This window comes from Taudactylus pleione, unplaced genomic scaffold (assembly GCF_031769625.1).
Source record: "Taudactylus pleione unplaced genomic scaffold, aTauple2 ptg000693l, whole genome shotgun sequence".
Lineage (NCBI taxonomy): Eukaryota > Metazoa > Chordata > Amphibia > Anura > Myobatrachidae > Taudactylus > Taudactylus pleione.
The window spans coordinates 128,603-150,304 of NW_028285095.1; the positions used below are offsets into that span (position 1 = coordinate 128,603).

General features: G+C 43.7%; 1 protein-coding gene across 1 annotated transcript in view; it reads left to right on the forward strand.

The window, feature by feature from the left end:
* The window catches only part of LOC148477748 (uncharacterized), a gene marked incomplete at its 5' end in the record, with an annotated part of 130,673 nt that extends 121,735 nt beyond the window's left edge, over nt 1-8,938 (forward strand). Inside the window, 2 exons of the mRNA XM_088456252.1 lie at nt 6,866-7,003; nt 8,235-8,938. Coding sequence (XP_088312378.1) covers nt 6,866-7,003; nt 8,235-8,489 — 393 coding nt within the window. The remainder of the gene's footprint in view (nt 1-6,865; nt 7,004-8,234) is intronic.
* Between the last annotated feature and the right edge of the window lie 12,764 nt (nt 8,939-21,702).

Sequence of the window (21,702 nt, forward strand, 5' to 3'; positions counted from 1 at the left end):
TGTAAGTAATTATACTGTGTGTCAGTGTGCTGGTGTAATGAATGTAAGTAATTATACTGTGTCTCAGTGTGCTGGTGTAATGAATGTAAGTAATTATACTGTGTCTCAGTGTGCTGGTGTAATGAATGTAAGTAATTATACTGTGTGTCAATGTGCTGGTGTAATGAATGTAAGTCATTATACTGTGTGTCAGTGTGCTGGTGTAATGGATGTAAGTAATTATACTGTGTCTCAGTGTGCTGATGTAATGAATGTAAGTAATTATACTGTGTCTCAGTGTGCTGGTATAATGAATGTAAGTAACTATACTGTGTCTCTCAGTGTGCTGGTTTAATGAATGTAAGTAATTATACTGTGTCTCAGTGTGCTGGTGTAATGAATGTAAGTAATTATACTGTGTGTCAGTGTGCTGGTGTAATGAATGTAAGTAATTATACTGTGTCAGTGTGCTGGTGTAATGAATGTAAGTCATTATACTGTGTCTCTCAGTGTGCTGGTGTAATGAATGTAAGTCATTATACTGTGTCTCTCAGTGTGCTGGTGTAATGAATGTAAGTCATTATAGTATGTCTCTCAGTGTGCTGGTGTAATGAATGTAAGTAATTATACTGTGTCTCAGTGTGCTGGTGTAATGAATCTAAGTCATTATACTGTGTCTCTCAGTGTGCTGGTGTAATGAATGTAAGTAATTATACTGTGTCTCAGTGTGCTGGTGTAATGAATGTAAGTAATTATACTGTTTCAGTGTGCTGGTGTAATGAATGTAAGTAATTATACTATGTGTCTCTCAGTGTGCTGGTGTAATGAATGTAAGTAATTATACTGTGTCTCTCAGTGTGCTGGTGTAATGAATGTAAGTAATTATACTGTGTCTCAGTGTGCTGGTGTAATGAATGTAAGTAATTATACTGTGTGTCAGTGTGCTGGTGTAATGAATGTAAGTCATTATACTGTGTGTCAGTGTGCTGGTGGAATGAATGTAAGTCATTATACTGTGTCTCTCAGTGTGCTGGTGTAATGAATGTAAGTAATTATACTGTGTCTCTCAGTGTGCTGGTGTAATGAATGTAAGTCATTATACTGTGGTGTCTCTCAGTGTGCTGGTGTAATGAATGTAAGTCATTATACTGTGTCTCTCAGTGTGCTTGTGTAATGAATGTAAGTAATTATACTGTGTCTCTCATTGTGCTGGTGTAATGAATGTAAGTCATTATACTGTGTCTCTCAGTGTGCTGGTGTAATGAATGTAAGTCATTATACTGTGTCTCTCAGTGTGCTGGTGTAATGAATGTAAGTCATTATAGTATGTCTCTCAGTGTGCTGGTGTAATGAATGTAAGTAATTATACTGTCTCTCAGTGTGCTGGTGTAATGAATGTAAGTCATTATACTGTGTCTCTCAGTGTGCTGGTGTAATGAATGTAAGTCATTATAGTATGTCTCTCAGTGTGCTGGTGTAATGAATGTAAGTAATTATACTGTGTCTCAGTGTGCTGGTGTAACGAATGTAAGTCATTATACTGTGTCTCTCAGTGTGCTGGTGTAATGAATGTAAGTAATTATACTGTGTGTCAGTGTGCTGGTGTAATGAATGTAAGTAATTATACTGTGTGTCAGTGTGCTGGTGTAATGAATGTAAGTCATTATACTGTGTCTCTCAGTGTGCTGGTGTAATGAATGTAAGTAATTATACTGTGTCTCAGTGTGCTGGTGTAATGAATGTAAGTCATTATACTGTGTCAGTGTGCTGGTGTAATGAATGTAAGTAATTATACTATATGTCTCTCAGTGTGCTGGTGTAATGATTGTAAGTAATTATACTGTGTCTCTCAGTGTGCTGGTGTAATGAATGTAAGTAATTATACTGTGTCTCAGTGTGCTGGTGTAATGAATGTAAGTAATTATACTGTGTCTCAGTGTGCTGGTGTAATGAATGTAAGTAATTATACTGTGTGTCAGTGTGCTGGTGTAATGAATGTAAGTCATTATACTGTGTCTCTCAGTGTGCTGGTGTAATGAATGTAAGTAATTATACTGTGTCTCTCAGTGTGCTGGTGTAATGAATGTAAGTCATTATACTGTGTATCTCAGTGTGCTGGTGTAATGAATGTAAGTCATTATACTGTGTCTCTCAGTGTGCTGGTGTAATGAATGTAAGTAATTATACTGTGTCTCTCAGTGTGCTGGTGTAATGAATGTAAGTAATTATACTGTGTCTCTCAGTGTGCTGGTGTAATGAATGTAAGTAATTATACTGTGTCTCTCAGTGTGCTGGTGTAATGAATGTAAGTCATTATACTGTGTCTCTCAGTGTGCTGGTGTAATGAATGTAAGTCATTATACTGTGTCTCTCAGTGTGCTGGTGTAATGAATGTAAGTCATTATACTGTGTCTCTCAGTGTGCTGGTGTAATGAATGTAAGTAATTATACTGTGACTCTCAGTGTACTGGTGTAATGAATGTAAGTAATAATTATACTGTGTGTCAGTGTGCTGGTGTAATGAATGTAAGTAATAATTATACTGTGTGTCAGTGTGCTGGTGTAATGAATGTAAGTAATAATTATACTGTGTGTCAGTGTGCTGGTGTAATGAATGTAAGTAATAATTATACTGTGTGTCAGTGTGCTGGTGTAATGAATGTAAGTCATTATACTGTGTCTCTCAGTGTGCTGGTGTAATGAATGTAATTCATTATACTGTGTCAGTGTGCTGGTGTAATGAATGTAAGTAATTATACTGTGTCTCAGTGTGCTGGTGTAATGAATGTAAGTCATTATACTGTGTCTCTCAGTGTGCTGGTGTAATGAATGTAAGTCATTATACTGTGTCTCTCAGTGTGCTGGTGTAATGAATGTAAGTCATTATACTGTGTCTCAGTGTGCTGGTGTAATGAATGTAAGTAATTATACTGTGTCTCAGTGTGCTGGTGTAATGAATGTAAGTGATTATACTGTGTCTCAGTGTGCTGGTGTAATGAATGTAAGTGTCTCTCAGTGTGCTGGTGTAATGAATGTAAGTCATTATACTGTGTCTCTCAGTGTGCTGGTGTAATGAATGTAAGTAATTATACTGTGTGTCAGTGTGCTGGTGTAATGAATGTAAGTCATTATACTGTGTCTCTCAGTGTGTTTGTGTAATGAATGTAAGTCATTATACTGTGTCTCTCAGTGTGCTGGTGTAATGAATGTAAGTAATTATAGTATGTCTCTCAGTGTGCTGGTGTAATGAATGTAAGTAATTATAGTATGTCTCTCAGTGTGCTGGTGTAATGAATGTAAGTAATTATAGTATGTCTCTCAGTGTGCTGGTGTAATGAATGTAAGTTATTATAGTATGTCTCTCAGTGTGCTGGTGTAATGAATGTAAGTAATTATACTGTGTCTCAGTGTGCTGGTGTAATGAATGTAAGTAATTATACTGTGTCTCAGTGTGCTGGTGTAATGAATGTAAGTCATTATACTGTGTCTCTCAGTATGCTGGTGTAATGAATGTAAGTAATTATACTGTGTGTCAGTGTGCTGGTGTAATGAATGTAAGTAATTATACTGTGTGTCAGTGTGCTGGTGTAATGAATGTAAGTCATTATACTGTGTCTCTCAGTGTGCTGGTGTAATGAATGTAAGTAATTATACTGTGTCTCAGTGTGCTGGTGTAATGAATGTAAGTCATTATACTGTGTCTCTCAGTGTGTTTGTGTAATGAATGTAAGTCATTATACTGTGTCTCTCAGTGTGCTGGTGTAATGAATGTAAGTAATTATAGTATGTCTCTCAGTGTGCTGGTGTAATGAATGTAAATTATTATAGTATGTCTCTCAGTGTGCTGGTGTAATGAATGTAAGTAATTATACTGTGTCTCAGTGTGCTGGTGTAATGAATGTAAGTAATTATACTGTGTCTCTCAGTGTTCTGGTGTAATGAATGTAAGTAATTATACTGTGTCTCTCAGTGTGCTGGTGTAATGAATGTAAGTAATTATACTGTGTCTCTCTGTGTGCTGGTGTAATGAATGTAAGTAATTATACTGTGTCTCTCAGTGTGCTGGTGTAATGAATGTAAGTAATTATACTGTGTCTCTCAGTGTGCTGGTGTAATGAATGTAAGTAATTATACTGTGTCTCTCAGTGTGCTGGTGTAATGAATGTAAGTAACTATGTGGTGCCCGGATCTGCAGGTTCTGCGCTGTGTGAGAGAATAGTGGCTGCAGGTAGCAGTGGTGGTTCCTCTATAGCTTCTACCTTCAGTGGTTCACGTGGTAGAAACAGGTCTCAGACACGGACAAACACGGAGAGAATATAGAAATCCTGGCCAGTGACATCACAATTCCCACTACATGATACCGCTCATGTTCTGCAGAATTCCAGGAGGGAGGATGGTTATACTGAGCAGACATCTGTGTGGACAGTCCGCATGTGCTGGACCGAAGTCTAACCCTTGTTTCTTCTTCAGGGTCCATAGGCTCCAGAGGGAGACCTTGGGGTGTAGGTGATGGGAACCAATCCGGGCAACACGCAGTTAAAGCTTTAGCTCCCAGGATGCACTGGGTCCATCATCCCTATACCCCGCCCCCGAGCCAGAGGCACCTCCGTTTCAGTTGGTGCCCGGCCGAAGTCGGGTCACTGTTAACGCACGCAGGGGGGGCTCCTTAGCAGCCCCAAAGCTATTTTTATTTTATGATTTGATAGAAGAAAAAACTATCTTCAGAGCGTGCATCAGCAGACTGTCCATAAGACGTCTGCGCTGCCGCTCCGTCACCCCGCCGGCGCCTTGACTCCAGTACTGATATGGGGATCTTGGCGTGATCCCGAGGTCTATGCTAGCCGGGCCCCGTGGGATAACCCAGACTGCGGCCGGACACACAGGGACAGGTAAGGTGACCCACGTATTAGTAGTCATACCTCCGGTCTCAGGGGACAGACCGGATTTGCTGGGTGTGGACGCAGGCCCCCCCATACCCTGCGCTCCACTAGACCACCAGGGACTTATTGGTGCGGGAAACCAGCGTCCCAGGGGTTAATAACCGGCCAGGGGAGACTGCTTCCCTGTTCAAGCGGCTCCTCCCCTTAGCTCAGCGCGCCTTTCCACTGCGTCTAGCTTCCCTGAGTTGCTCTCTTCCTTTGGACACGCCCCCTCTGAGCTCTCCGGCGGCCATTTTCTCTGGTGCAGTTGCAGTTCTGCCAGGACAGCGTGGTCCGGTTCCCCTGCATACCTCTCCCCAGGGTCAGCGTTTGTAGCGCTATTTCCTACCAGATACTGCGTCTGTGTAGTTGCGTATAATGCTTTGTAGCGTCTTTCCTGCATTGTATGTGACTTGTGCTAGCGCTATTTATCTGTATCCTTTTCTCTCTCTGTCATCCTATGAGTATACCCTTCTCTCATTCTGCCCTAATACAGGTGTTGTTAGGGGGGTTCATACCTGACTATATATATATATATATATATAACGGGTTCCTGCAGCTTCCAAAAGCATGACAGGACCAGTATATTGCTCCATTAGTATGTGTGTGTGTGTATATATATATATATATATATATATATACACATATACATATACATACTAGTGGTCACTTTGTACACAGTGCGCAATTGTGCATCATTTACCCCGCAGACATGTCTGACAAGAGTAATGGACACACGCTTATAATTATGTTGCAAACTTGCAGACTATGTACTGCGGCTTTGAGTGAGGAGGAGGTGGGTTTGGGATGGGTTATGAATGAGATGCCATAGCTCGCCAGGTGCCCCAAACCCCCCGACATCAGTACAGGAGCCCCCTTGGGTGTTTTTTCTCAGATGATGGCCTCCATCGTGGACCCCCCCTGTTGGTCCCGACTGTTGTTCCTCCTATGGGGGCACCACAGCAGTCCATCCCTCACTCACAGGGACTACCACTGATTGTGCAGACCCCTCCTGTACCACAGCATGCGGTCATGCCCACAGTGGGATTAGTACAGGGCCCTCCACCATGGGTGGACGTCTTCCCTAACTCAGTACAGAGTCTGGCAGCGACCTCTAGTGCGCTTCAGACCATGTTACAGAGCGAGAAGCCCGTCAGACCAGATGAGCGTCCTATGTTGTCATCTCAACCCTATAAGGCCTAACCCTATAATGGGGAGATTTTGTTTGGCTCCACTTTGAATACTATTGTACCGCTCATGGTATTTGCCAGCGCCATTTTAGATTGCTACCGGTTCTCGACTTTGAGTGAGGTCTTGGCTTTATATGATGATGTGTTTTTCCCCAATCCCATTCCACGTACCAGCAGTGAAATACTAAAACCCACCCCATGTATGCCAGATTGCCAGATATCCTTCCTGTCCTGCAACTGGCACTGCTAAGGGGTATTCTGCTTGTGGGGTCCTTCTCCTGGGACGCATGCCATTAACAAGGACCTCTGCTGTCCACGTGGGAGTGACTTACAGGAGGGGGAGGAGCTACGCATAACCATACAGTGCGCCGTCAGCTGTCGTCTCGTAGCACCTGCAGAACTCACAGGTAACCAGTGCCGGATTCTAAGCATCAGAGCTCTGTAGAGAAAGACGGAACCATTTTGTGTCCTGAAAATAATACTCACAGTCCCCGTGTCACTCATAGGGGTGTCACCAAGTGGCAATTACACACTGCTGACCTCAGTATAAAACCTCACATATTATATACTGTATATAGAAGAAAACCTAGCAGCTGACCTCAGGTGCAGCCCGTCTAATGTCACATGAATCAGATCGCAGCCCTAGTTATGGGGGTCATTGTATTATACCTATTTTAGGATCGCTGCTGTTTGACTCATTCCTAACCTGTTACAGCATTTATACATTGCGCACACTCAGCGCCTTATTTAGCGGACGTTGGCTCTGCTCACTTTCAGGGTAAAGGGAAGATGAAGACATATTGGCTCCTGGGAAACAGAAACTACAGTGTACAGAATGACAGCTTGGTCTGCCACTGGAACCCCAGCATGTCCCGGAGAAAAAAGCTGGAGAGCAGCATGGGGTCTGGACAGCAGGTGGGCAATTCTCCGAGACTGGATCAAATCACATCTATTCGTCATTCCTACACGGCAGGTGTCCATGTCACACACATCTATCCGTCATTCCTACGCGGCAGGTGTCCTTGTTACACACATATATCCGTCATTCCTACGCGCCAGGTGTCCATGTTACACACATCTATCAGTCATTCCTACGCGGCAGGTGTCCGTGTTACACACATATATCCGTCATTCCTACGCGGCAGGTGTCCATGTTACACACATATATCCGTCATTCCTACACGGCAGGTGTCCATGTTACACACCTCTATCCGTCATTCCTACGCGGCAGGTGTCCATGTTACACGCATATATCCGTCATTCCTACGCGGCAGGTGTCCATGTTACATACATATATACGTCATTCCTACACGGCAGGTGTCCATGTTACACACATCTATCCGTCATTCCTACGCGGCAGGTGTCCATGTTACATACATATATACGTCATTCCTACGCGGCAGGTGTCCATGTTACACACATCTATCCGTCATTCCTACGCGGCAGGTGTCCATGTTACACACATCTATCCGTCATTCCTACGCGGCAGGTGTCCATGTTACACACATATATCCGTCATTCCTATGCGGCAGGTGTCCATGTTACACGCATATATCCGTCATTCCTACGCTGCAGGTGTCCATGTTACACGCATATATCCGTCATTCCTACGCTGCAGGTGTCCATGTTACACACATATATCCCTCATTCCTACGCGCCAGGTGTCCATGTTACACACAACTATCCGTCATTCCTACGCGGCAGTTGTCCATGTTACACGCATATATCTGTCATTCCTACGCGGCAGGTGTCCATGTTACACGCATATATCCGTCATTCCTACGCGGCAGGTGTCCATGTTACACGCATATATCCGTCATTCCTACGCTGCAGGTGTCCATGTTACAGACATCTATCCGTCATTCCTACACGGCACGTGTCCATGTTATACACATCTATCCGTCATTCCTACGCGGCAGGTGTCCATGTTACACGCATCTATCCGTCATTCCTACGCGCTATGTGTCCATGTTACACACACATATCCGTCATTCCTACGCGGCAGGTGTCCATGTTACACGCATATATCCGTCATACTGTTTCCAGGTTAGATGGGAGGTGCAGCGATAACTGAGCATTATCCATCATAATCCATCATTTTAAAATGAATACAACACAATTGTGCTTTGTCTCCGTTGTCCTACAGTCTTTATCCAGCAATATAACGCCAGAATCGAGCCGGGTTAACACACCTCGGATCCAGGAGGAAATCTCTATACAAGATGGCGGAACCAGACCTCAGGATCTATCCCCGAAAACTTGTGAGAAGAAAAGGCTGAGCCCCAGCAAAGTCCCAACACTGATGCTGCCGGTCCCTGTGAGGACAGATCTCGACATCACCATGAGAATATCAATGGAGAAAACGGTTCTTCTTCCCGGATTTGTGGAGGAATCGTTATAATGGACAAATTACGATGGGTACGATTCAACGCGAATTGAATATCGCCGGAAAGGAGCTCCCGAAGCTATTCAATGCGGCGCGCTCTTATGTCTGAGAATGCCCTTTTTCGCACATTAAACATGGTGTTTAGTCGTGCAAACCGTCATTCTCTAACTTAGCAGCCCGGTGCAGTGCTATTTCCGCGGCGCTAAGGGCAGAAAACAGCATTGCGCCTGTAGTTTTGTTGGATTTCTGCTCGCGCCCCAGGAGGGGTGTGAGAAGAAGCCCTTAGTCGGACTTAGCAGAACACTGAATTAAATAGCTCCGTGAGCTCCTTCCCGGCGCTATACAATGAATTGAGCCCAAAGTGTCAGCAGTTTACAGTAGGTTGGTTTAATTATCAGCACATATGGACCAAACACATGTATAGATCTGCCACTTGCTCCTAGTCTGACCTCCTAGATATTAAAGTTAACATGAATAATTTTATAAATATTTATTGTGTAAGTGTGTGTAACTGTATAACTGTGTGTGTATAACTGTGTATAAATGTGTGGTAACTGTATAACTGTGTGTGTATAACTGTGTATAAATGTGTGGTAACTGTATAACTGTGTGTAAATGTGTGTAACTGTATAACTGTGTGTAAATGTGTATAACTGTGTGTGTAAATGTGTATAACTGTGTGTGTAAATGTGTATAACTGGGTGTGTATATGTGTGTAACTGTGTGTATAACTGGGTGTAACTCTGTGTATAACTGGGTGTGTATATGTGTGTAACTGTGTGTATAACTGGGTGTAACTCTGTGTATAACTGTGTGTGTAAATGTGTGTAACTCTGTGTATAACTGTGTAACTGTATATAACTGTGTGTGTGTGTAACTCTGTGTATAACTGTGTAACTGTATATAACTGTGTGTGTAAATGTGTGTAACTCTGTGTATAACTGTGTAACTGTATATAACTGTGTGTGTAAATGTGTGTAACTCTGTGTATAACTGTGTAACTGTATATAACTGTGTGTGTAAATGTGTGTAACTCTGTGTATAACTGTGTAACTGTATATAACTGTGTGTGTGTGTAACTCTGTGTATAACTGTGTAACTGTATATAACTGTGTGTGTAAATGTGTGTAACTCTGTGTATAACTGTGTAACTGTATATAACTGTGTGTGTAAATGTGTGTAACTCTGTGTATAACTGTGTAACTGTATATAACTGTGTGTGTAAATGTGTGTAACTCTGTGTATAACTGTAACTGTATATAACTGTGTGTGTAACTGTGTGTGTAACTGTGTATAAATGTGTGGTAACTGTGTATAACTGTGTGTAAATGTGTGGTAACTGTGTATAACTGTGTGTGTAAATGTGTATATAACTGGGTGTAACTCTGTGTATAACTGTGTGTAAATGTGTGTAACTCTGTGTATAACTGTGTAACTGTGTATAACTGTGTGTGTAACTGTGTGTGTAAATGTGTATAACTGTGTAATCCTGTGTGTCTAACTGTGTATAACTGGGTCTAACTGTGTATAACTGGCTACTGCTCCCTTCTTACTAGAGATGCAAAACAAACAGGACCCAAATGTAAAATGTAGTCACCTAATGACTTTCCCATCTACACAGGGTATAAGGTAGAAGTGTTATTAGTAATAGAAGAGAAAACGTACCCAGCACTAGGTGAGCAGGGGATGGAATATTTATGCAGCGGTATAAAGAAGGGGTCATTGTCCACCTCACATACAAACATTAGAACAATACAATAATACAATGCTGCACCATAATATTTATACTGGGGCACCAGTACAGCACACAGCAAGTGTAGGCATAATATATATCATTTATTCAATATAGAGCTATATAACCGCATACAAATCACAATAAACTGTATTTAGCATAAAGGATAGAATCTGTGAGAGTTCACTCAGCACATAATAGAGTTGATCAGACTCTTATAAAAATACACAAAATAAAAAAGAAAACATAAATAGAAAGTCATTAGAATCCTAAAAAGTATCCAGAGTTACTGTAACCAATATTGGGGGCGATTCAATTCAGTGCGCTGTGTGGTTGGAGAATGCCGGTTATCGCGGTCATCGCACCTTAACAAGGGTGTTAAGGTGCGGTAACCGGCATTCTCTGACTAAAGTGCTGTGCGCGCGGCTGTCAGCGCCACGCTATGTAGAGAAACAGCCGCGCACCCGGCACTTTGGTCGGATTTCTCTTCGCATCCCCAGGGAGGTGCGAGAAGAAATCCTTAGTGCGCCCAGACAGCACAGTGTATTGAATAGCTTCGGGAGTTCCTCCCGTCGCTATTCAATAGCGCATTGAATAGAATTTATCGTTTCCTACCTATCTATACCTTCTAACAATCGATTCCTGCCTATACCTTCTAAAATTGTCGCTATTCAGTGTAATGAGTCGCACAAGAAATAAATACTTTCAGACTTTGAATGTGGTTCCAAAGCACAAAAAGATATTATTCAATATAAAAACAGATGGTTACACACTGTGATCTAAATACAATTAGCGCAAATAAATCATACAGACCCAAGGTACAGTTGTTATATACGCACGCGCTCTGGGCCCAGATACCGGCATCAGCATTAGAAACCTCCGTCAACAGCACAGCAAGAAGACTCTCGACTGGGGTCAGAGAACGCACATATATACACTTACAGGGATAGGCAATACAATAGACAAGTTTGACATGATTCCATTGGTTCTTCTTAAAGGTGCTTTTGTTACCGGATAGTTCATAGGCCGATTCAAATAGACATAAACAGCCTCCAACAGCCCTTTGTGTCCTTTTTCCCGCTGCATGCTAATCTAAGCTGGTAACATTACAGAGTACATTTTAATGTTTTAACTTTCTATAGTCCATAGTTTGCAGACGCATGTTCCGATCTTCTCACCGATGATACCGGAAATCTGTGGAGACACAGTGGATCAGTACAACACCAGACACTGGGCCCGATTCAGAGCCACTTGTAAGCAGCCGCTCGTTCGCTCAGAGCAATGTTCGCACAACTGCGTATGGGTTGTAATACGCATGCGCGAACCAGTCATTGCGGTCGGAAATTGTGTGCTCGCAAAATAGCGAATGCCTGCTAATTTGAGTGACAGAATGAGGCGTTTGTGGGTGGTAACAGGGGAAGGTGCTTGAAAATGGGGAGTGGAGATCCGAACGCAGGCGTGCCAAACGGTCAAAACAGGCGTTTTAAGGGTGTGCATAATTAACAAAGCAGCGTCATCAACCACGTCACTTGGTTGTCTTTTAGCTTGAACTGCTCGCATGATTGCGGCAGGAAAATGCTACCACAAGCACTGCGAGCAGTTCATATGCCTTTCGATGTACTCGATTAGTCTAATAAATAGCGGAGATAACGTAGGATGCGAGCGGCCAGGGGGCGTTTTAAAAAAAATAGCGAGCGCATGTTTCGTTCGCTCGTTCAGACATAGAGGTGTAAACAGACCGCAAAGAGCGAGCGCTTAATTTAAATATCCGGCCCCTTTTTCTGAATGAGCGAGCGCAAATAGCGTCTGGCTCTGAATCAGGCCCTCTAGTGAAGGCAGTAAGCTGGTACAACGGGGAGGGAGCCGGTAATAGTGACCATGTGTGCTGGCACAGGTCGCGGCCAGTTCTCGTTTCCAGAGGCGCCTTGCTGCCTCAGATTAAAGCTGAGGTACGTTAGGTAGCATCAGTTTGTCAGTTAGCCGGGTGGTGGTCCGTGCAAAGTACTGAACCCAGGGTGGATCTCCGGTTAGCGTGTGAGGGAGCAGCAACGCGTTTCGCCTACCAACCGTAGCCTTTTTCAAGCTGGGTTCCTCACCTCCATCTATAGAACAGTATAAATAGCACCAAAGCAGAAATGATTGGTTCATCCAGTAATCTGGTTAACCCTTCAGTGACTACTCTTAATGCTCAGCTGAGCGCAACCTTATTCAGCCTAGAGCCACAATAAACACCTACTGCAGAATAATTGGTATCTAGACCATAAACAAATCATCATACAATACACAAAACACAATATTGTGCTAAATTCATTTAGCTATAGTCTAATGTCCCAGAAAAAATATGACCTAATAGTGTCAGGGTCTGATGTCATATATACTGTATATTAAGCAATTGAGAGAAGACAAATTATAATACATACAGTATATAACACAGTACTTGTAGATACCTATAATCTTAGTATTTAAAAAGAGAAATAGTTTCCGATTATTAGTGATTATTTATTTAGTATTCAGAATGCCCTGGATCGGGAAGCTGGGTCACAGTGTAGCTCTGTGCTATCGGAGGTTGGGGCATGTTTCAGAGACATCCTTCATTTATGTTGTTGGTAAACCCAGCAGCGCCCCCACAGGAACCGGCACCCTAGGCAGCTGCCTAATGGCAGACATTTTGTGGGTTGGACTGACGCTTACATACAGCAGAGGCAGACATTTTGTGGGTTGGACTGACGCTTGCATACAGCAGAGGCAGGCATTTTGTGGGTTGGACTGACGCTTACATACAGTAGAGGCAGACATTTTGTGGGTTGGACTGACGCTTGCATACAGCAGAGGCAGACATTTTGTGGGTTGGACTGACGCATACAGCAGAGGCAGACATTTTGTGGGTTGGACTGACGCTTGCATACAGCAGAGGCAGACATTTTGTGGGTTGGACTGACGCTTGCATACAGCAGAGGCAGACATTTTGTGGGCTGAACCAATCTCCATGAGAATGCAGCTAGTGAATTTAGAGGCATAAGACACAAAGGCAATTAATAGGCCACCATCTCCAATACAAGGCTCACAAAATGGCTGCTTACACTGAAGGGCTATGCTTTAAGTAATTATAGCATTTATTTGTTTTTAATTGTAAATTGAAGGCCATCATTTAAATGGTGTGCTTGTAAGTGGCTGTGACACATTGCGGAGAAGAGTTATAAGTAAATTATCCCTCATCCTGTGTCCTGTCTGAGTGAGCGGCTTTTATAGCCATTCCCCAGCTGTGCTGAGTATCCGTAACCCACACTGAGCCTCAGGGTGACAATCTGCTGCTTCCCGCTCCTCCGGCTATCAGCAGGTGTAGTGTCCTGAGCTAGGGACCGGCTGCACCGCACTCCTCCCGCTTTCAGCAGGTGTAGTGTCCTGAGCTAGGGACCAGCTGCACCGCACTCCTCCGGCTATCAGCAGGTGTAGTGTCCTGAGCTAGGGACCGGCTGCACCGCACTCCTCCGGCTATTAGCAGGTGTAGTGTCCTGAGCTAGGGACCGGCTGCACCGCACTCCTCCGGCTATCAGCAGGTGTAGTGTCCTGAGCTAGGGACCGGCTGCACCGCACTCCTCCGGCTATTAGCAGGTGTAGTGTCCTGAGCTAGGGACCGGCTGCACCGCACTCCTTCGGCTATTAGCAGGTGTAGTGTCCTGAGCTAGGGACCGGCTGCACCGCACTCCTCCGGCTATCAGCAGGTGTAGTGTCCTGAGCTAGGGACCGGCTGCACCGCACTCCTCCGGCTATCAGCAGGTGTAGTGTCCTGAGCTAGGGACCGGCTGCACCGCACTCCTCCGGCTATCAGCAGGTGTAGTGTCCTGAGCTAGGGACCGGCTGCACCGCACTCCTCCGGCTATCAGCAGGTGTAGTGTCCTGAGCTAGGGACCGGCTGCACCGCACTCCTCCGGCTATCAGCAGGTGTAGTGTCCTGAGCTAGGGACCGGCTGCACCGCACTCCTCCAGCTATTAGCAGGTGTAGTGTCCTGAGCTAGGGACCGGCTGCACCGCACTCCTCCGGCTATCAGCAGGTGTAGTGTCCTGAGCTAGGGACCGGCTGCACCGCACTCCTCCGGCTATTAGCAGGTGTAGTGTCCTGAGCTAGGGACCGGCTGCACCGCACTCCTCCGGCTATTAGCAGGTGTAGTGTCCTGAGCTAGGGACCGGCTGCACCGCACTCCTCCGGCTATCAGCAGGTGTAGTGTCCTGAGCTAGGGACCGGCTGCACCGCACTCCTCCGGCTATTAGCAGGTGTAGTGTCCTGAGCTAGGGACCGGCTGCACCGCACTCCTGGCTATCAGCAGGTGTAGTGTTCTGAGCTAGGGACCGGCTGCACCGCACTCCTCCGGCTATCAGCAGGTGTAGTGTCCTGAGCTAGGGACCGGCTGCACCACACTCCTCCGGCTATCAGCAGGTGTAGTGTCCTGAGCTAGGGACCGGCCGCACCGCACTCCTGGCTATCAGCAGGGGTGGTGTCCTGAGCTAGGGACCGGCTGCACCGCACTCCTGGCTATCAGCAGGTGTAGTGTCCTGAGCTAGGGACCGGCTGCACCGCACTCCTGGCTATCAGCAGGGGTGGTGTCCTGAGCTAGGGACCGGCTGCACCGCACTGGCTGGTAGCACCATATGATCCCATGCTAGCATCCTGGGGGTCCCTGAAACACACATGGGAGTGGTGATCCCACATTAGTGCATTGTCTCTGTCACCCTGCATCCTACCAATTACTTATCATCATTTCCCTGCTGATCACAATGCATTTGCTTGTTGGTTTGTTCCCCATTTGATACATGAACCCATTTACTAGTGGACATGTCTGTTCATAAGGTCACTTCACGTCAGGGCCTCAAATAGGAGCTGACGCTAATCCGCTGTCATTCCTCCTGCATTGCGTGCGTGGTACTAAGGCAGGGGTGGGCAATAAGCGGCCCCTCCAGCTGTTGTAGAACTACAAATCCCAGCATGCATTGCAACATTTTTAGCATGGCCAAATAGCAAAACTGGTAGGGCATGCTGGGATGTGTAGTTTACAACATCTGGGGGGGGCCGCTTGTTGACCACCCCTATTAAGGGGAAAATGTTTCAAGCAGTGTTAACGCCTATTTTCTGCGTTTTCTCTGGGCTATTACAGAACCGCTGGATTATTATAGTACGGCTGGGCTATTACAGTACTGCTGGGTTATTACATTACTGCTGGGCTATTACAATACTGCTGGGTTATTACAGTACTGCTGGATTATTACAGTACCGCTGGGTTATTACAGTACCGCTGGATTATTACAGTACCGCTGGGTTATTACAGTACCGCTGGATTATTACAGTACCGCTGGATTATTACAGTCCCGCTGGATTATTACAGTACTGCTGGGTTATTACAGTACTGCTTCTGTGAGATGTATTAAAGGCTGACCGTGGGGAAAGCTCTGATTCCAGTTTGTGTAAGTAATGGTGGCAATACGTTATGGGGCACCTACTAAGTGACAAAGAGCTGAACTCCCCCCACACATAGCGCCATCTGAGGGATGGCATTAGGCCAGCGCATGTGCCATTCATACCAAATACGTGCCAAATGCGGTCCTGCGGGACTTCTCGTGCATTGGGGCCGGCCAGTTGGCAGGACGCACGTATAAATGCGCCAGAATTAAGCTATGCCCATGTCTGCTAACTGACTGACCCTGTCCATGCACCTGTTCTGATACCCGTCATCCCCATCATTAGGGCCCCATTAATAACGAAGCATAAGCCTTTTAGCGCTCGATGAGGTGGTTATGTCATCCATTCTGTATTCAACAAACCGCAGTAATCTAAGATTAGCGCTGTTTGTCACTGAGTCGCTCTCGCCGTCTTTAGATAGCGATAGCGATGCAGTTCCCATTGCCGGCAATGGGGACTCAGTTCTGCCTCTTTGGCGTCAGTGAAACCTTCCAGGCACAGCTGGGTCTCCGCCGGGTTACAGTGCCAGGCACACGGCAGACTGAATATCGCGCATGCGTATTACACAGAAGCCCGTCGCTGGCAGCAGCTGAGGGGAGGACTTTGCTGGACTCACCGGAGGGATGAGTATTGATAAATACCAGGGGGCATTGTAGTGTTTATCACAGTGATACTAATGCTGCTGGTATCTAGGTGTGATCATAAATGGGGCCCATAGTGTGCGCTAGCATCAGCCTATTCATGGTGTAAAAGATGCGTCTGCATTAGTCACGTGGAAATGCGACTGAAGTACGTACAGCGCCTCCCATACATGTGTACACTGGGTTCCAGAGCGCGTACTGAGCACAAATGCGCAAGATAATCAACTCTACCTAAGCTGCTTCCTGCGCTCCTTAAATCCTAATTACACCCCTGCACCTACCAGTTATAGGGGGAGATGGACCAAGCCGTGGAGAAGTTGCCCAAAGCAAGCGGCCAGCTGCCGTCATACACCCAGCACCGTCTATGCCATGACAGAAGGTGGCTGGGTGCTCTGGGTAACTTCTCCACTTTATCTCTCTCTTGGTACATCTCCCCCACAGTATTGGAAGGTTTGGAAGCACACGCTGTATATAACAGGGGATTACTGAGCTTCCCCCATCTCAGGAGAGCGGGCACTTCAGGAGACAAAGCGACAGACAGCTGGCAGATAAACGGGCGCTCGTCACCAGTTGAGGAGAGAAGATTATTAGCGATGTGATCCCGGCTGCCGCACACAAGGGCTGTTTGTCGCCTTTTCATTTAGCAAATGACAGAAAATTGTTTTGTTGCCATGAGTGCGGTAATTAGCGGGATCACATACAATGCTGCCTACACCATTAGGGAAGCGTCCATTTATATCCGTCTGAAATTCAGCAAATCAATAGAAGAAAGAGTTTATAATTACAGAGCATCTTGTGACACAGGAATCAGGGCAGCGATATAATCCCAATTACTGTAGGTGAGCGTCGCTCTGTGATACACAAACACACGGAGCCTTTGGTAAATATGTCATTGTACCATCAAATATATTACCCAAACTTTGTTTTAAAGTCTGTACAGTAACATTGAAAAAGAAGAAAAAGAAGATTTTCTGTTGAGAGAATAAAAGATATATTGCGTCTCATTTACAGACGGATCACATTATAATGGCTTAAATTTCTGTACTGTGCACCAAGATTGCCGACACATAAATCCATATATAGATTATAGCAGTGGTTCCCAAACAGTGTCAAGTGGCACCCTGGGGTGCCTCAGGGCACTTGCAGGGGTGCCTCGGTTGATGGTCCAGTACCAAATAAAATTATATTTAGTCAGTGTGATAAGCAAAACCAGTGCTAATGGCGGCCAATCACACAATATGTGGACAGAAAGAAGCGCAGCCCTGTCACCCAGCGCATAACTGACCCTACGGGTGACATAGAAACGCAGCCCCGTCACCCAGCACATAACTGACCCTACGGGTGACATAGAGGCGCAGCCCCGTCACCCACCACATAACTGACACTACGGGTGACATAGAAGCGCAGCCCCGTCACCCAGCACATAACTGACCCTACGGGTGACATAGTTATGCGCTGGGTGACGGGGCTGCGCCTCTGACCCTACGGGTGACATAGAAGAGCAGCCCCGTCACCCAGCACATAACTGACCCTATGGGTGACATAGAAGCGCAGCCCCGTCACCCAGCACATAACTGACACTAATAAGGGTTTTCAATATGGGAGCGAAAACATTGTTTTTGCGTTAATAACGCACTTTTGACGTCATTATCGCAGGTTTTACTTTTACACCGTATTCAATTTCAAAGACTTATCGCAGGTTCAAAAAGTCTTTAATAAAAAACGGGGATAACTTTTCACCATTGAATAGGTGTCGAAAAAAAGTTTTAAAAAAAATAGGGTCACCCCAAAAAATTTATTTAAAAATTGGGGTGAAAAAAAAAATGGAAAAAAATTGTTTAAAAATAGGGAAATAGGTTCAGGGCTATTCTGCAAGTATGCGGCAGGTGTATTATAGAATAGATTATTAGCGGCAGGTGTATTATAGAATAGATTATTAGCGGCAGGTGTATTATAGAATAGGTTATTAGCGGCAGGTGTATTATAGAATAGATTATTAGCGGCAGGTGTATTATAGAATAGATTATTAGCGGCAGGTGTATTATAGAATAGATTATTAGCGGCAGGTGTATTATAGAATAGTATATTAGCGGCAGGTGTATTCTAGAATAGATTATTAGCGGCAGGTGTATTATAGAATAGATTATTAGCGGCAGGTGTATTATAGAATAGGCTATTAGCGGCAGGTGTATTATAGAATAGGTTATTAGCGGCAGGTGTATTCTAGAATAGATTATTAGTGGCAGGTGTATTATAGAATAGGCTATTAGCGGCAGGTGTATTATAGAATAGGTTATTAGCGGCAGGTGTATTCTAGAATAGATTATTAGCGGCAGGTGTATTATAGAATAGGCTATTAGCGGCAGGTGTATTATAGAATAGGTTATTAGCGGCAGGTGTATTATAGAATAGGCTATTAGCGGCAGGTGTATTATAGAATAGGTTATTAGTGGCAGGTGTATTCTAGAATAGGCTATTAGCGGCAGGTGTATTCTAGAATAGATTATTAGTGGCAGGTGTATTATAGAATAGGCTATTAGCGGCAGGTGTATTATAGAATAGGTTATTAGCGGCAGGTGTATTCTAGAATAGGTTATTAGCGGCAGGTGTATTCTAGAATAGATTATTAGCGGCAGGTGTATTAAAGAATAGACTATTAGCGGCAGGTGTATTCTAGAATAGATTATTAGCGGCAGGTGTATTATAGAATAGATTATTAGCGGCAGGTGTATTATAGAATAGGCTATTAGCGGCAGGTGTATTATAGAATAGGTTATTAGCGGCAGGTGTATTCTAGAATAGATTATTAGTGGCAGGTGTATTATAGAATAGGCTATTAGCGGCAGGTGTATTATAGAATAGGTTATTAGCGGCAGGTGTATTCTAGAATAGATTATTAGCGGCAGGTGTATTATAGAATAGGCTATTAGCGGCAGGTGTATTATAGAATAGGTTATTAGCGGCAGGTGTATTATAGAATAGGCTATTAGCGGCAGGTGTATTATAGAATAGGTTATTAGTGGCAGGTGTATTCTAGAATAGGCTATTAGCGGCAGGTGTATTCTAGAATAGATTATTAGCGGCAGGTGTATTATAGAATAGGCTATTAGCGGCAGGTGTATTATAGAATAGGTTATTAGCGGCAGGTGTATTCTAGAATAGATTATTAGCGGCAGGTGTATTCTAGAATAGGCTATTAGCGGCAGGTGTATTATAGAATAGGTTATTAGCGGCAGGTGTATTCTAGAATAGATTATTAGCGGCAGGTGTATTCTAGAATAGATTATTAGCGGCAGGTGTATTCTAGAATAGATTATTAGCGGCAGGTGTATTCTAGAATAGATTATTAGCGGCAGGTGTATTCTATAATAGGCTAATAGCGGCAGGTGTATTCTAGAATAGATTATTAGCGGCAGGTGTATTCTATAATAGGCTAATAGCGGCAGGTGTTTTCTAGAATAGATTATTAGCGGCAGGTGTATTCTATAATAGGCTAATAGCGGCAGGTGTATTATAGAATAGATTATTAGCGGCAGGTGTATTCTAGAATAGATTTATAGCGGCAGGTGTATTCTAGAATAGATTTATAGCGGCAGGTGTATTCTAGAATAGATTTATAGCGGCAGGTGTATTCTAGAATAGATTTATAGCGGCAGGTGTATTCTAGAATAGATTATTAGCGGCAGGTGTTTTCTAGAATAGATTATTAGCGGCAGGTGTATTCTATAATAGGCTAATAGCGGCAGGTGTTTTCTAGAATAGATTATTAGCGGCAGGTGTATTCTATAATAGGCTAATAGCGGTAGGTGTTTTCTAGAATAGATTATTAGCGGCAGGTGTATTCTATAATAGGCTAATAGCGGCAGGTGTATTATAGAATAGATTATTAGCGGCAGGTGTTTTCTAGAATAGATTATTAGCGGCAGGTGTATTATAGAATAGATTATTAGCGGCAGGTGTTTTCTAGAATAAATTATTAGCGGCAGGTGTATTATAGAATAGATTATTAGCGGCAGGTGTATTATAGAATAGATTATTAGCGGCAGGTGTATTATAGAATAGATTATTAGCGGCAGGTGTTTTCTAGAATAGATTATTAGCGGCAGGTGTATTCTAGAATAGATTATTAGAGGCAGGTGTATTCTATAATAGGCTAATAGCGGCAGGTGTTTTCTAGAATAGATTATTAGCGGCAGGTGTATTCTATAATAGGCTAATAGCGGCAGGTGTATTCTAGAATAGATTATTAGCGGTAGGTGTATTCTAGAATAGATTATTAGCGGCAGGTGTTTTCTAGAATAGATTATTAGCAGCAGGTGTATTATAGAATAGATTATTAGCGGCAGGTGTATTCTAGAATAGATTATTAGCGGCAGGTGTATTCTATAATAGGCTATTAGCGGCAGGTGTATTATAGAATAGATTATTAGCGGCAGGTGTATTATAGAATAGGCTATTAGCGGCAGGTGTTTTCTAGAATAGATTATTAGCGGCAGGTGTATTATAGAATAGATTATTAGCAGCAGGTGTTTTCTAGAATAGATTATTAGCGGCAGGTGTATTCTAGAATAGATTATTAGCGGCAGGTGTTTTCTAGAATAGATTATTAGCGGCAGGTGTTTTCTAGAATAGACTATTAGCGGCAGGTATATTATAGAATAGATTATTAGCGGCAGGTGTTTTCTAGAATAGATTATTAGTGGCAGGTTTATTATAGAATAGACTATTAGCGGCAGGTGTATTATAGAATAGATTATTAGCGGCAGGTGTATTATAGAATAGATTTATAGCGGCAGGTGTTTTCTAGAATAGATTATTAGCGGCAGGTGTATTCTAGAATAGATTATTAGCGGCAGGTGTTTTCTAGAATAGATTATTAGCAGCAGGTGTATTATAGAATAGATTATTAGCGGCAGGTGTATTCTAGAATAGATTATTAGCGGCAGGTGTATTCTATAATAGGCTATTAGCGGCAGGTGTATTATAGAATAGATTATTAGCGGCAGGTGTATTATAGAATAGGCTATTAGCGGCAGGTGTTTTCTAGAATAGATTATTAGCGGCAGGTGTATTATAGAATAGATTATTAGCAGCAGGTGTTTTCTAGAATAGATTATTAGCGGCAGGTGTATTCTAGAATAGATTATTAGCGGCAGGTGTTTTCTAGAATAGATTATTAGCGGCAGGTGTTTTCTAGAATAGACTATTAGCGGCAGGTATATTATAGAATAGATTATTAGCGGCAGGTGTTTTCTAGAATAGATTATTAGTGGCAGGTTTATTATAGAATAGACTATTAGCGGCAGGTGTATTATAGAATAGATTATTAGCGGCAGGTGTATTATAGAATAGATTTATAGCGGCAGGTGTTTTCTAGAATAGATTATTAGCGGCAGGTGTTTT